This window comes from Halictus rubicundus, chromosome 9 (genome assembly GCF_050948215.1).
Source record: "Halictus rubicundus isolate RS-2024b chromosome 9, iyHalRubi1_principal, whole genome shotgun sequence".
NCBI classification, from domain to species: Eukaryota; Metazoa; Arthropoda; class Insecta; order Hymenoptera; family Halictidae; genus Halictus; species Halictus rubicundus.
This window is the reverse complement of record NC_135157.1, coordinates 6,664,486-6,679,020: the sequence shown is the minus strand read 5'-3', so window position 1 is coordinate 6,679,020 and position 14,535 is coordinate 6,664,486. Positions and strand designations below refer to the sequence as shown.

General features: G+C 41.8%; 1 protein-coding gene across 2 annotated transcripts in view; it reads left to right on the top strand.

Annotated features, from left to right (window-relative positions):
* Nucleotides 1-14,535, top strand: part of LOC143357393 (discoidin domain-containing receptor 2) — a 246,603-nt gene that overhangs the window by 163,988 nt on the left and 68,080 nt on the right. For both annotated transcript variants that reach the window (XM_076793854.1, XM_076793855.1), the window contains exons 6-7: nucleotides 6,483-6,630; nucleotides 7,782-8,089. In XM_076793854.1, the coding sequence (XP_076649969.1) occupies nucleotides 6,483-6,630; nucleotides 7,782-8,089 (456 nt within the window). The remainder of the gene's footprint in view (nucleotides 1-6,482; nucleotides 6,631-7,781; nucleotides 8,090-14,535) is intronic.

Below are 14,535 nucleotides of genomic sequence, written 5' to 3'. Positions count from 1 at the left end.
CTCCTTTTTAATAATACTTATCTCCTGGTCGTTCTTTGCACTCCTCAGCTCATTGCACACTATCCTCCGCTGGCGCAGCATTTAATTGAAACACATTTATGCGCGTACTGTTTGCAGACACTTATCCTAAACCGCGGATCTGTGTCTAAAATAAACATCTCCATCAATTGCAAGAAATAGAAAATCAGAAAATTACCAAATAGTGTATTCTTTATATAATTCTTTAATAGTTCTAATAGATTAAAACTAGCCTATTGGCATGTTTCAATTCTTCGAAGCTTCTCACTATTTCAAGCGACATCTACTCGATTTTGTCATAAACGCATAAAATTCGCAGTCAGATCATTCGATATAACTGCATTCAGCATTCCAGTCTGTGATTAACAGTCACTTTGACGGAGTGATATTATTAGATCGACAATATATGCAAAACAAAAATATTCTATGTCAGTTGTGCTAAACGGGAGATAAATGAGAATGTACTTCTCCGTTTAACAACATTAATGAGTCGACAGTAATATAATCCTAACATTTTCACAGTCTTTTATTTCATTTACGCATTTCTGTCGCAAACACATCAAACTCGTAATCAAAATATTACGAACGCCGAACTGCGACAGTTTGTAAATCAGTGCAAAAACGAAATGAATTCCAGCCTTCTCACATGTACACGGCGACACACGGTCACTTTCAACGGCCGGCAGATCCAGCGATAAGCGAGAATGTATGAAGCATAATCCTCGGCTCCCCTGTGCGACTATTTCTGCGAAAATTATTACGTTTAATCAGATGTAGCCGTCCTATCCGGGGTTCATCGTTTTCTTTTTATCTTCTCGCGACTCCTGTCGAGTAATCGAGTTTGTGCGCCCCTCCCCCTCGCCACTCCCCCCGCACGCCGCTCAATAAAGAAGCGTCAACCCTCCGCAAAGTAGCAAAAAGTTCGCTAAGAGACTGACCATACGTCACGCGACCGATCGAAGTGCCAGATTGCTCCGCAATCACCAGAAACAAGTTTCAGGAGCGGAACTTCTGCGGGCGCGTGAAAGGGTGCCGGTGTTAAAAATTACAAATTACACGGGACGCTCGCCGGCTCGACCGTGAACCGAGGAAACCTCGAACAATAACGCAGATCGATATCAGCGATAATTGCTCGACGCTTAACACTTGACCCCCGCGTGCGCATGCACTGGGGCGTACGCATGCTGGCACGCACGCGTTCCTGCGACCGAAGGGGAAAGTAAAAGTAACAGGAAATTGCATTAGAAGGGCACAGGCGACGATACCTCGATGTGTGTGGGTGGAGCAGGTAGAGTTGCAAGGTCGTCTAGCGTTTCGAAGGTCTCACGGTTAGGGTAATGAAAGCTAATATCCTCCTCGCGCAACGGAAAAACCCGTGCATCCGTTCAACGGCGTTGGACCTCGTAAATAAAATTGTCTGCTCCAAAGACGCCAATTCCCCTAAAATAATATTAGGTTGTCACGAAAACTTGTTTCGCAATGCGCACGTTTAATTTTGGTATGTGAACGAGCAGTTACGAACAACGCGTTCGTCAATATTTTATTATTTGTGTAGCTTAAAACGATAACGATATAACAAGCAACAATTTCTGCTATATTGTTGCTTAAAAACTTCCGGCCCGTTTACGTCGCAGCAGAATCAAACATTGTTTAACCTACAAACGAGAAGACTCAACTCCTGTGTCCCCCACTGTTCTATGCTCATCATTTCAGAATCTTGCCATAACAGAAGCTGTCAAAAAGCGATTACATTGTGGTTGGTGGTAATGCTACTTTTATCTCTCGCGTTTATACCTCAAGGTAGACGGGAACGTTTTAAATTCCATGTAGTTGAGGGCACCGACTAACCATTTCGTTTTCTTACCGTAAATAAATAATTAAAGGTTTTCAATGTTTGAACGCAGCCGCCCTTGGGCCATTGGCCAGCCTCATCCCCGAACCAGCCGCCACGCAGGTCATCGTTTCCTCCCAGAAACTGCCACTTGGAAAACCCTTCCCGAGGTGAACCCTTAGCTCCTGGTCGGCGTGTACCTTAGCGAACCCCGGCTGGCAAACCCACCCCTCCGTCTGGGGTCGATTCTTTCTCATTTCGGGCACCCTGGGACCAACGCCGGTAGCACGTTACGCCATCAACGCCGCCACACTTTGCACTGGCGTAGGAGCACACGTTTGTTCCCCGGGAATTTAATGAGATTGCAAAGCGCGCACAGAATTTAATTTCTCGGAATGGATCTCTTAAATCCATCGCACGCTGGCAACGATTCCTTCGAGCCTCCGCGCACTCTCTCCTTCGACCTTTGAATAAACCCCCAGAATTGTCGAGTTTTTGCCGTAGCTGTTACTTTAATGATTTTCTTCCCTTTACCGACGCGGCAGCGCAAATATAGGAGATTCGAGAACGATAGAATTATTCAAATTGATATTTTCTTCTCGGTCGGGTATGGACTTTAAACGATAAAGCGGTAAATATCTGTAAGGGTGGGCCATTTTTCAACCCTTAGAAACGAAATTTCTCTTTCGTTTCGTTCTGCTTTGGAATATTTTATAAAAATTGATATAAGAGTATGTAGGCTGTTTTATGATATGGAAATTAGTTGCAATTCTTCTTAAATTACGAGTGTAAATAATTCTATAGTAAAAATGATTAAAATGAAGAATATAAAATTGTGTTTGTTCGCGAGAAATTACAGACTTGTCACACAATTTAAGTAATAATCAATAGACCGCGGATATTTATGCAGAATAAAAAGTTATGCGAATTAACAGTTTCGTGTTTCTACATATTTTGTAAATTTAAGAAAATGTTTGCTTGCAATCATAAAATTGGTGTACGGTACATCAAGTAACAACATAATTTCGTTTTTATTATGATGCATTGTTAGCGAAGCAGCGACGCGTAACCACAAATCGACGTAAAGTTATCCTACCCTCCGATAATTCCACACCCCATGCTGCTGTTACGACTAAAACAACATCATTAGAGTTGGAATAGGAAATTCCTCCTCCATCCAGCATTACTCGTCAGACATATAGCCCCATCTGATTTTCATTTATTCAAATCGATGCGACACGCTACGTCCGGTACGCGATTTGCTATGCTGAAGTCCGAGCATGAAATGATAATTTCTACTTGCCGGGGGATGTACCAGAAATTTCCTAGAAATAGAATCAATTACCTGAGAGTTGGTAGAAGATTCTGAACAAGCATCTTCATCTAAACAAATATACATATATTTACTCTGACGAACTTTGACGAGAGTCTGGCTGCATGAAAAACTTGAAGACGGGACAAAGGAAGCCTTCTTTCTCAAAATCTGTAACACGTTACTTTGGAACATGTTCCCATTAACCAGAATTTTCATTAAAATCTCTGTCCTTTGCCCCAAACGTATCCGATCGACTGTTTCTGCTTCGGAATTTCCTTTCAGGCAATCCAACAGACCCAAAAACAGTATCCCCGCAACTATCCAGCAATATAAACAATCGAGGAGCATGGCAAGCCGACAATCGAAATAAAAAGGGAGCACCGGTTGCACGTTTCACAGTGTGTGCTGTGTTCATTGCGAATCGTAAATTAGGCCCTTTGGTAACTCAATATCTTGTTGGCGGACCTATTTTACAACTATACAATTGACGATGGTTAAAACCATCCACAAAGAGAAGTTGAAGATACACTTTGTAGACCCATTGGTCTATTGAATTAAATTTATTCTGTTCATTTAACCGTTTGCACTTGAAGCTATTTTAACTCCAAAACGATTATTAGATACAAACAAATTTGATAATGTAAAAAATATTTTGAATAATGATACAGCAATTCTTAGTGGCGTCTTGCAGTCGCCATTCGAGCGGGTTAATTCAATCGTGAGGAATCCAATCCTGGAGATCAGGAATCGAGGGGTCGGAAACATTTAAAAATCCGACGAGCTTCTGCAAGCATCGAACACAAGCTTATTAAACTTCCCAAAGGTATAATGTTACTTTGAAACGCTTACACACGTTCCCATTAACCAAAAGTTTCATCAGAAGCCCTGTCCTTTGCCCCGAGCATACCCCCAATCGGTTGCTCGAGCGCTGGAATCTCCTTTCAACCTATCGAACGGAACCAAAAACAGTTTCCCCGCAAGTATCCAGCCACATAAACAATAAAACAGCAAGGCGGTCGGGCGTCCGGGTCAGACGAGTCGAAAGAAGCAACGCTTTGCGCGGGTGTAGCAAAGGAACAGAGGTGGGCGCGGTGGGAATAGAGCCGGTAACAGTAGTCGAAGTCGATGCTTGGCCGCACCGAAAAGAGATAGAGACCGGCCGATGATACGGAACGTGTACGTTGGGGTAGGGAACGTGCGCTGAATGTGTCGTGCCCGCCGCAAAACGCTCTGTCACGCAACTGTGTTGCATGCTGCACGGCACAGCCGCACGTACCCATATCCGTGTGGCAATGGTGTGTACAACCATGGCCAGTGCCAGACGGAAACGCGTCCGTCTATGTAGAGAGCACGTACACATGTACGGCGGCCACTATGCCTGGTTATCTGCTCGCAATGGGCAACGCCAGCTCGCGTGATCTCTTGGGACCGTGCACCCCTTTTCCACCTTCAGCTTTCTGCGCGGCGTCCACCCCGTGCCAAAGTCGGATAAACCGCTTATTTTATTCATAAACCCACAACGTGAAATCAATATTGCATCACGAAGACAGAGAGGCAGAAATTGTCCGAGAGAGAGAGAGAGAGAAACAGAGAGACAGAGAGAGAGAGAGAGAGAGATTGCGGGAATATGGTCTCCCGGACCAGGATCAGAGAATGCGGGCGATGGACGTTTAACTCAACCCCATCACGGTCATTCCTCTGTCTCCGTCCCTCATTGTTGCTCGAGCCGGTCTTCGTGCCTGTGATCTCCTCCTCTCCCTCCAACCATCTCTGAATCCCTCATCCCCTCGTCATACCTAACGTGGTGGAATGTGGGATGAAATTAGTCCTTAGCCCCCAGTCTGATGCGGTGGAACGCGATGTCCGTCCTGTGACGGAATGTCCGAAGCCAGACGCCCGGTATTCCAGCATGTGCCGAGGCGTAGAAACGCAACTTCACGGCGATATAAATGTCATCGAGCGAGAGCACGGGGGGAGGGGGAGCTGTTTTGACAGAACACTGTCACCAGACGAAAGGGTGACCTTGCCAGGAGGTTTGACACGAGACGATTACGCTTTTTCCTGTCGGCGACACGTCGGACGCGGTGAAAGGCTGTCCCGAAACGCGAAGGGAACGAATGTGTTCGGGGTTTTCGGTTCGCGCACGATCGATAGACCGATATTCGAACGAGCGTTGCACTTTTGATCGCGTCGACTGGATTAACTCAAAGGAGGCGGGATGGTAAATGTTTGAACAGCGGCGGGCCGTTTAGCCAGTCTCAAAGGAACGAACATTGCCAGTACCTTGGGCGTGCTGAAGATTTGGCGAGTTTCAATCATTCAAATTGTCACCGTTGAACATTTTAAATTGCACAATATTATCTGAGAATTCGTAGTAATTTCAAAGCAGCACTCTGAGTGTTGCGAAGGCAATATTCGGTGGGCGTTGTTTATGAAGACGTTATTGACACTTTGACTGCCAAACGAGAAACCTCAAAAATTCCATAAAATCGAAGCAAGTTATTTAATGTAATAAAAATTTAACAAAATTACAGTTCTTGCGTTTTACAGTTCCTAATCAAATTTGGTACGATGAATATATTAAGGTAAAAATTTTAATTTTAAAACCTGGACAAATAATTCCGGGTGACATGGCAGTCAACGTGTTAATAGGCCGGAAGTAATTATTTCTGGGTTTTATGTATTTATCATGGGTGGGTATAAAAGTAGAGAAAAGTTTAAAAGAATTTTGAAACACTTTATTTTCAACGTACCAAAATTATTAACGATAGAAAGAACTTTTTACTTTGCCTTCGTTTTTTACAATCCATGGAGAATGTTTTTATTTTAGTTATTAAGTCTAGCAGTGTAGTTATTAAGAATAAAATTGATTATTGTATCGGCAATTATACTCGGAAGAAACATTGGTGTCGATTCTCGAGAACTTCTGGTGCTCCATAGATGTGATGTTAAACAAGCTCGAATATTTATGATCGGTACAGTTCGTCGTTTGCTAATTGGTAGATCCTAGGTCCAACCGTGGCAGCCCAAAAGGATCGGAGGAGGTCCGTTGGCCGATCGATTGAATTACAAATTCGCTATATTTGTCCGGGCGCAAGTTCGATAAAGTCAAGCAAAGCCGAAGTATCTCTGACAATGGGTCGTCCTACTGGCTAGTATTGGCAGAAGTGTATGCGCTGTCTATTGTAAGGGGGAATAAAGAAATCAATGTTTTCCTGAGCGGGGGGGGGGAGGAGGAGGGTGAACAGCAAAACTCAAAGGGTAGGACCGAGTGGCCGGAATTGTCCTGGTCTTTAACCAACGTTTCCACGGTTCCAGGTAATACAGGGTAACACGAACACGTATTTGGAGTCCAAGCACGAGCTGGAGCCGCCTCTGTGGGCGAGCAAGATCCGTTTTCTGCCCTACAGCCATCACACGCGGACGGTTTGCATGCGGGTCGAGCTCTACGGATGTTACTGGAGCGGTAAGCTGTTTGCACTCTCCAATTTTCGTAGAACTTGCCACCGCTTAGAATACTCGCCGGACTGTCCATTAACCCTTATGCCGTGGCTGCGTGCACAAATTTGCTTTTCGGAATCTTGCTTGCACAATTATCCCTTTCTTCCTTTGACGGATCAACATCGAATTAAACGTTTAGCCGAACGGATGGATACACACTGCGTTGCACACCTCAGTTGCGTTTACACGCGCCCCGCCTCTATAAATACAAACCATTGTGAATTTAAAGCTAACTAACCCGTCTGCGAGGGGGGTGTCTCTCGAAAGAGGCAACTGTGTACCTTGCCGATCGATCGGGAACACTAAACGATAACACTGTTGCTGCCACGTCGTTGCAAAAATGCAATCCACATCGGTTATTATTTATTTCGTTATTTACACGCGAAAAGTTCCCAGACTGATTTTTTTACAGACATACTAGTAGCCTCATGTATGAATTTACCAGTGCACCATCATTTTTTCGTTTCACGATGTTCATTTGTTCTTCGGTATTGCATCGGAAGGAATTGCTTGATTTTATACGTTGTCGCGATTGAAACAATGGAATCTGCTCGTCGTTACAAAATTTTTGACAAAGAGAAAAGCATAATTAACCACCCACCATGTTCGCTGGATTTGGCACCTGCTGACTTTTCCCCCAAAAATCAAATTGCCAATGAAGAGAACGTATCGAGTAATTAAAACAGATAAGAAAAAAGGAATTCCCAAGGCCTTCGAAGCATTGTGTGAACGTCGTACTATATCGGCATCCGAGACCTCTCGAACAGTGGGGATAGTTCTGGAACATTTATCGGATAGGCATTTGGGACGTATACAGAGAGAACACTGTATGTAAAAAACTGAACAATACAAATTAATCAACAGAAGTCAATTTTGTATTAAACCAGTCTTGGAACTTTTTGAACACACCGTGTTTGCATGATAGGATCAGTTGTCAAAGAAAGAAAGCGAACACAATTTGAATAACGAGGATCTGAAAGGGGTTTAAAGATATTTGATCAGGATCATGAAAAATGTCTAACTGAAAGTCCCTAATGGGTTATAAACAGAAGGGTTAAGGGGCAGACCATCGACCTACCTCTTCGATGACTATACACCTTGACCTTTTTGCTTTAGATGGGGTGGTGTCCTACTCGATGCCCCAGGGCGATAAGAGGGGTAATGGATGGGAATTCTTCGACGTCACCTACGACGGTCTATGGGACGGGGAGCTGCGCCGTGGCCTGGGTCAGCTGACGGACGGCAAAACAGGGCCTGATAACTTCAAACTGGGATATTACGATAACGATCGCACCCAGGGCTGGGTCGGATGGAGGAACGATACACGCACCCAGCCGGTCGAGATCAAGTTCGAGTTCGACAAGGTCAGAGAATTCTCGGCCATCCACATCTACTGCAACAACCAGTTCACGAAGGATGTCCAGGTTCGTGACGATTACTCGGTTGATTTTTATCTTAGATCTTGTTTCAATGTAGTAGCCGCCGCCGCCCCAGACCTTTTTTTCTATTCGACTATTTATTGCTGACGCCTCGTACATTCCTCGGTTCGATCTGCGACCCCATAAACTACCCAACAGTTGAACGATCCCTCTTAAACCGCTCGAAAATATCGCCCAGGTGAGAGGTAAATTTGGGATCGATCGAAGAAAGTCTCGAATTACGATCGTGCCTCTACCCGCCCCAAAAATCTCATTAACATTTAACTCTTTGGACTCGAAGCTATTTTAACTCGAACGTTTCTTTCGACCTGAAATATTCGAAGTGTGTTAAACGTTGGGCGTAGACTTTAATCGTTTAAAGTGCCTCTCAATTGGTTCCCGGGTTAAAAAATATTTCAGCGACTGAAATCCAGATTCGTATATTTTCTATAATATTGTCAATAAATTAAACGTCTTTATAATAAATTGTTGGCGAAATGTGTTTGGAATATAAACGAATTTTGATAATGTAAATTTTTACTGGTCGCTCAGAGTCGAAGGGTTAAATTTATAGAGGGTTGTTATAGTCGTCAAGTTTGTTACACGTGTACGTAAAGTATTACGAAACGTGTTTACATTTACTAAACTGCTGCCTCATGATTTATTTCGTGACCACGCTCGCATGATTATATACTCGTCGTAAGTGTATGTTTACTTTAAAAATTAAATATTCATACGCGTAGAATAATATTTGCCTTCAACTGATGTGTGTGAACTGAATAATATTAATATTTATTAAATTCAATTTAGTTTTCACCCTGCGTACCACATATTATAAGTCAAGGGGTGGAACGTTATAAACGTTACAAACATATCAATTCGATTATTAATTTCATCTTGATCAATAATAAAATAAAACCATTGAAAATGATTCAACTGCTTTTAAGTATTACTTAAAAGCTCTGCTCTAAATCTTTGCAGTGATAAAATTAAACAGTGCTTTCCTACCATCCCGTATTAAATAGATTTCGCTAACAATAGAAAATCGCGGAACACTTTTATATTTCAGTCCGATAATCTAATATTTGTCATTCAAAATATAATAGAATTAAAGTTGATTTACGTTTCCGCGAAAAACAGAGGATGTCAAGGCACTTCAATGTTCCTTTCCAATAATCCAATAGTCTTCCACATGAAAATTTAATAGAATTAAATGTAGAATTAGAAACGAAAATAATTTTGTGGAATGTTTCAATTAAAAGCATGGCACGCTTTTGTTAAAAATGAAGTATGTAAAACTAAGTTCCTTTCCGACAATCCAACCTTTTGATGAACAAAAATGTAGTAAAATTAATACTCGATAGAATGTTAAAAAAATGTTTAAATATTCAAAGGGAACATTTTCGCTAAAAACAATGGGCGTGGAACCGTTTTTGCGTTTCTCTTCAACGATCCAATATTTCGCCATATGAAAATTTAACAGAATTAAAAGTAGAATTACAAATTGATGGAATATTGAAAAGTACTCGAATATCCTCAAGAAACAGTTACATTTTCATTCGAAATAATGGATGTCCAAATATGACTACATTCTGTTCCGATAATTTAATATTTTACCCAATGGAAGTTTACTAGAATTAAAAATGGATAAATTCTTGAAAAATATTTAAGTCAGGAGCACATTTGGTCCAAAAATAAACGACGTCAAAATTTCTCTAAAGTAAGCTCCGTTGTGGTTCGCGTGTCCTATTATTTGCGGGAAGTAGAATCGGTCGGCCATGAACAGACACACCTCCTTATCTAACAGCACGCGTATTCGTTGTATCTTCATGCTCGATTATCTCGAAAAGGAAACCCAAAACGAGAAAACATTATTCTTTTTCTCGGACATATTTTTTCATGTAGATTCGCCTGCTTGCGGCCTGTAGACCACCAGATCGGCGGCACGCTGTATACTCAACAAATGTCGGATCACGTCCGTGTACCTTCGGCGTACAAATCGCCGGCGAAATAAAGACAAATGGAGAATCGGGGGGGATCCGAGAAAGGGAGGGGATGGCTTTCGCATCTAATTACCCGTCGTGCGCCCCCGCACAGCTGGCGTAAATACGCAAAAAGCGGAGAATCGTTTACCCTAGCTATTGGCGACGTTATTCCTTAGTCCTCGTGAGGAATGCGCAAGCAGCGTCGATCAACAGGCTTACCATCCACGGTTGCTAGGGATCGTTTCACCGTCACCTTCTTCCCCAGACCATCGCGTAGCATCTTGCTGGCGGGATGCTGCCTGCCTGCCTGCCTCCCCCCCCCCCACTCCCCGATGGTTGATTGAATATTCTACTCGACGCTTTATCAGCCAGACGCCCGCTGAATATAAATACAATCTGAAACGGTAATTCCGGCAGTTCGATATCTTCGAACGTGGCTTATTGGCCCGATCGGATCGTGCCGTTGCATCCAAACAGGAATAATCGCGGCCGGACGATCTTTGTTATTAAACCGGAAATTAACCATTCGCTGGCCTGTTTTACAACGCTGATTGCCAACAGCTATGGCGCACGCCGTGCGTGCGATGCTTCCCTTGGTATTTGCCCAGATGAAATTGATAACGGTGATTCGATATGCCTTAATCTGAGCCTCGGGTTCCCGGGCTTTTGTGAGCTCCGACCCCTCGTGACAAAAAGGGTCCGTAGACCCTTCTTTAGTGTGCACTCTCCGATACGCACACTGTACGCCTTTCTTCTTCTTTTTCTTTAGGGAGAATATATAACAAATAGTGATAGTAAAATATAGACATTATTTATGCATTATAACATCGACCGAATCTACTAAATATGGATGTTAGTAATTTCCTTTAAACCGAAATGAAATTTTATTTAGTTTCAATGTACAGTCGTTGGAGAACATATAAGAACACAATAGGTACACATTATCTTCTTCTTCTTCTAGGTAATTAAGAACGACAAATAAATTCTAATCGATGATACGGGGGACTAATTTATGCACATTGCTTTAGAGATGAAGAAACACGTAGGAATGATTTTTAATATTTTTCTTTGACTGAAGTCGTGTAATTAGTTTTATTTAATTCGTCGACCCCCGTTGGGAACCCCTGATCCAAGTGATGATAACAGAGGTTAAGGGATCTGAATACACTTGTCAGTGAAAATTGCAAGAAGTCCCACGACAAAGTATCGCAAGACTTTTTATAATACAAATGACGAAAGTTATTAGAGAAAACAAGATAAACGAAAGAAGCGATTATGGAGATTGTCAATTTTCTTTAATAACTGGGGACGATTAAATAAATGCAGAAAATATTTTTCAACTCGTGAACAATTTCACGCTTGTTCGTTCAAAGAAATACGTTTCCAAGTAAGATTGCCAACAGGTTTTATAAACAAAAACCAGTTCAGCCATGAAGTCAGACGTGTTCAAACCGCCCAACCAACCAGAACCAGACTCGTCCCAAAGAAACCCAGCCGGGGTCCGTCGAGGGTTGTTCAGCCGGATTTCGTTAACCGTACATGACCCCAAACCGCAAAGGATTAATTCAACCTTGCCCTGAGGCGCCGTACATTTGCGAAGCAAAACAAGAATAAAAACCGAAAAGCTCGTTTATCCCGGCCGTGTTTCTGTAATTGATAAAGCATGCGAGAAACATTAAAAGCGTCTCGCCCCCCCCCCCACCCGCGCGATATTAAACCGTTCGCCTGTCGCCATTTTTTTTCGAGGGTCCCCCCTCCGCGCGAAATTAATGTAAATCCACAAATCTAATTCTCAAGCGGCGAAAAACAGAAAAAAGACGCTATCGCCGGCCGTTCGAGCGCAGCTACCAAAGTTTTCGCGCGTCTATTCGTTACGTTCCCGTAATCCCATGCGTGGCGGACGCCGGAAATGAGTTCGCAAGCTCGGATTATTCGAATTGGGGTGGGGAAAACGGGGACAGAGGGGTAGGGGGTAGACATTCTTCGTTGGAGAGGCGACCAATAATTCGATCCCTTGTATAATTTCCGTTTCGCAACGATTCGCGACCCTTCCACGTCGTTCACGCTCGAGCCTCGATAATGTAATGCAAATGCGCCCTTTCCCTCAACCCCGTCGCACCCCTTTTCGCATTGATATAGATACGATACAGACGGACGCACGGCTCCCATGCGAAATCATCCTGACGATGCGATTATTTCCGCCCATCGATTAAAACTGCTGAGAGATTAATTATCCCTTAAGGAACGAATTATTTTACAAACATAGGGCAAAATTACCCGAATTTCTTTAATATGGACGTAGGAAGTGATCATTATGCTCGATAACACATCACAATAAAATTACAAAACAAACATGGTAGATATTTTGGAAGATGTAGAATCTTGAAACCATGTTAACATGCCTGTGGTATTTCAAAGGTTAATCTGGTATTTGACCTTTAAGGGCGCTTTCTGATTTTAAATACATTTTTTTGCCAATTTTTAGCAACTCTTTTCTGAAGAACTATTTTCTTCTACCATTCGGATTTTGCACACATATTTGTAGATATTTTAAAAATTTAGATTATTTTTCCAAAGTAAAAACAATAAAAATTACAAGAGTTGTATATTTTTTTTATAGAATGTATGTTACTCTAAAAATATTTGGTGACTGTTGCCATGATTCCAATCCTTTTGCTGATCAAAAACAAAAAAAGAGAAAGTATCCCAATAAGTATGAACGTAATTATTGAATTTAGGTTACTGATTTGTTTTATAATTTTTATAAATAATGATAGTCTAGTATGAGGTAGATTGATTTACATCACATTGTGTTGTTTTACAGAAAGTAGCATCATTTTTACCTCATCTGTAGATTTTAATAAAATAAAATATCTGATGAAACTTACTGTCAATGAAATGGTTACTAAACAAGCAGCAAATGAAAAATCAATACTGTAACTTCTATTGTTTTGAAGAAATGAAAATTATAATCTCAGGCATTTGATTTTACAAACACGTCTGTTTCTCAAATTGATTCATTAACGCAGTACTACATAAATAGCGAAGCAACGCCATGCAGAAAATAAAAGAAATATTTGCAAATTGCATGCAAGCTAATATTTTAGGCGAAATTGAAACTTGTTGCACTTGAGCGAAATCCGTGGTTCCAATTAAACGATTGCACAGATCGATCGTATAATGGCGTTTTAAAAGACCGTCACAGGTTGTTTTAATCCGACAGGCTGATTACAGAGATAAATGTGGGGTTCTACCAAAAAGGTCTTCGTTAATTCAACAGCTCAACCTCTGAACTTCCAAATTTGCATCTCATCGGTTCCATTCAATTCAAATTTCAAACAAATCAATTTCAATTTAATTTCTCAAAAGACTCCATTTTTATTACATTTCTAATTTGCACATCCGAGTGCAATCAAAGCCGTAATTACTATAATTTATCTGTAGATAACTAAACTATTTACAATGCGTGGAAATAGCAACGTCAATTAGACACACGAGTATAATTTAACAACAAAAAAGCGAATGAGTGAAGCGTAAAAGTTATACAGGCTGTCCCAAAAATGTTGTACTCCCTTGAACAGGATAATTTCTGAGATCATTTGAAGGAACTTTTTCCTTTGCGAAAATGTTCTCAGCGGCTTTGTTAAGGAGATATTAACGAAAAACACGGACCAATCAGAATCCGCCTGCTGTATCCGCGCTCTGATTGGTCTGTGTTTTTCGTTAATAACTCCTTAACAAAGCCACTGAGAACATTTTCGCAAAGGAAAAAGTTACTTGAAATGATCTCAGGAATTATCCTGTTCAAGGAAGTACCACATTGTTGGAACACCCTGTATTTACTATTGGTTGTATTAATTGAAGCGTTTTGAGGTTACAAGATTTTCATGTTGCAATCATCATTCCTTCGAAATCTTAATTATCTAGGGATAAATATCAAACAAGTTAATTATTGGAATGGAAATATATTTAGCTTAGAATGAATTGCTTCTGTGGAAACCTTTATTACAACCCACTACACGCCCGTAAAAGAACGATGTACATCAAATTCTGTGTAAGCACACGTAGTTCTACAGGTTCTGCGTATCCAAATACAATAACAAAATTTCGTGAAACATATTATTCCAGGGTGGGTTTGTTTTCCCCATAGACGGAGCCGGTCAGTTGAAAAGCTCGGCGGTAGCGCGAGTTTCCGCGGCGACTCGGCGCAGCGGCTGTTATTATTTTTCTTTTATAGCAGAGGAAATATTTATGCAGGTACATTAACAACAACGGCGGCGGCACGATAACGTGAATGCTTGAAGCGCCAATAACGCTGGCCCCCAACGCGCGCGCGCCGCCGCCTCTCCCCGGCGCGGCATACTCGTATCAAATCCGCTTTAAACTCGCGCGAGTGTTTTGCTCCGCGGTATAGTGCATTTAAAGATTTGCCGACGCGTGCGGTGAAATATGCATGGACGATTATTG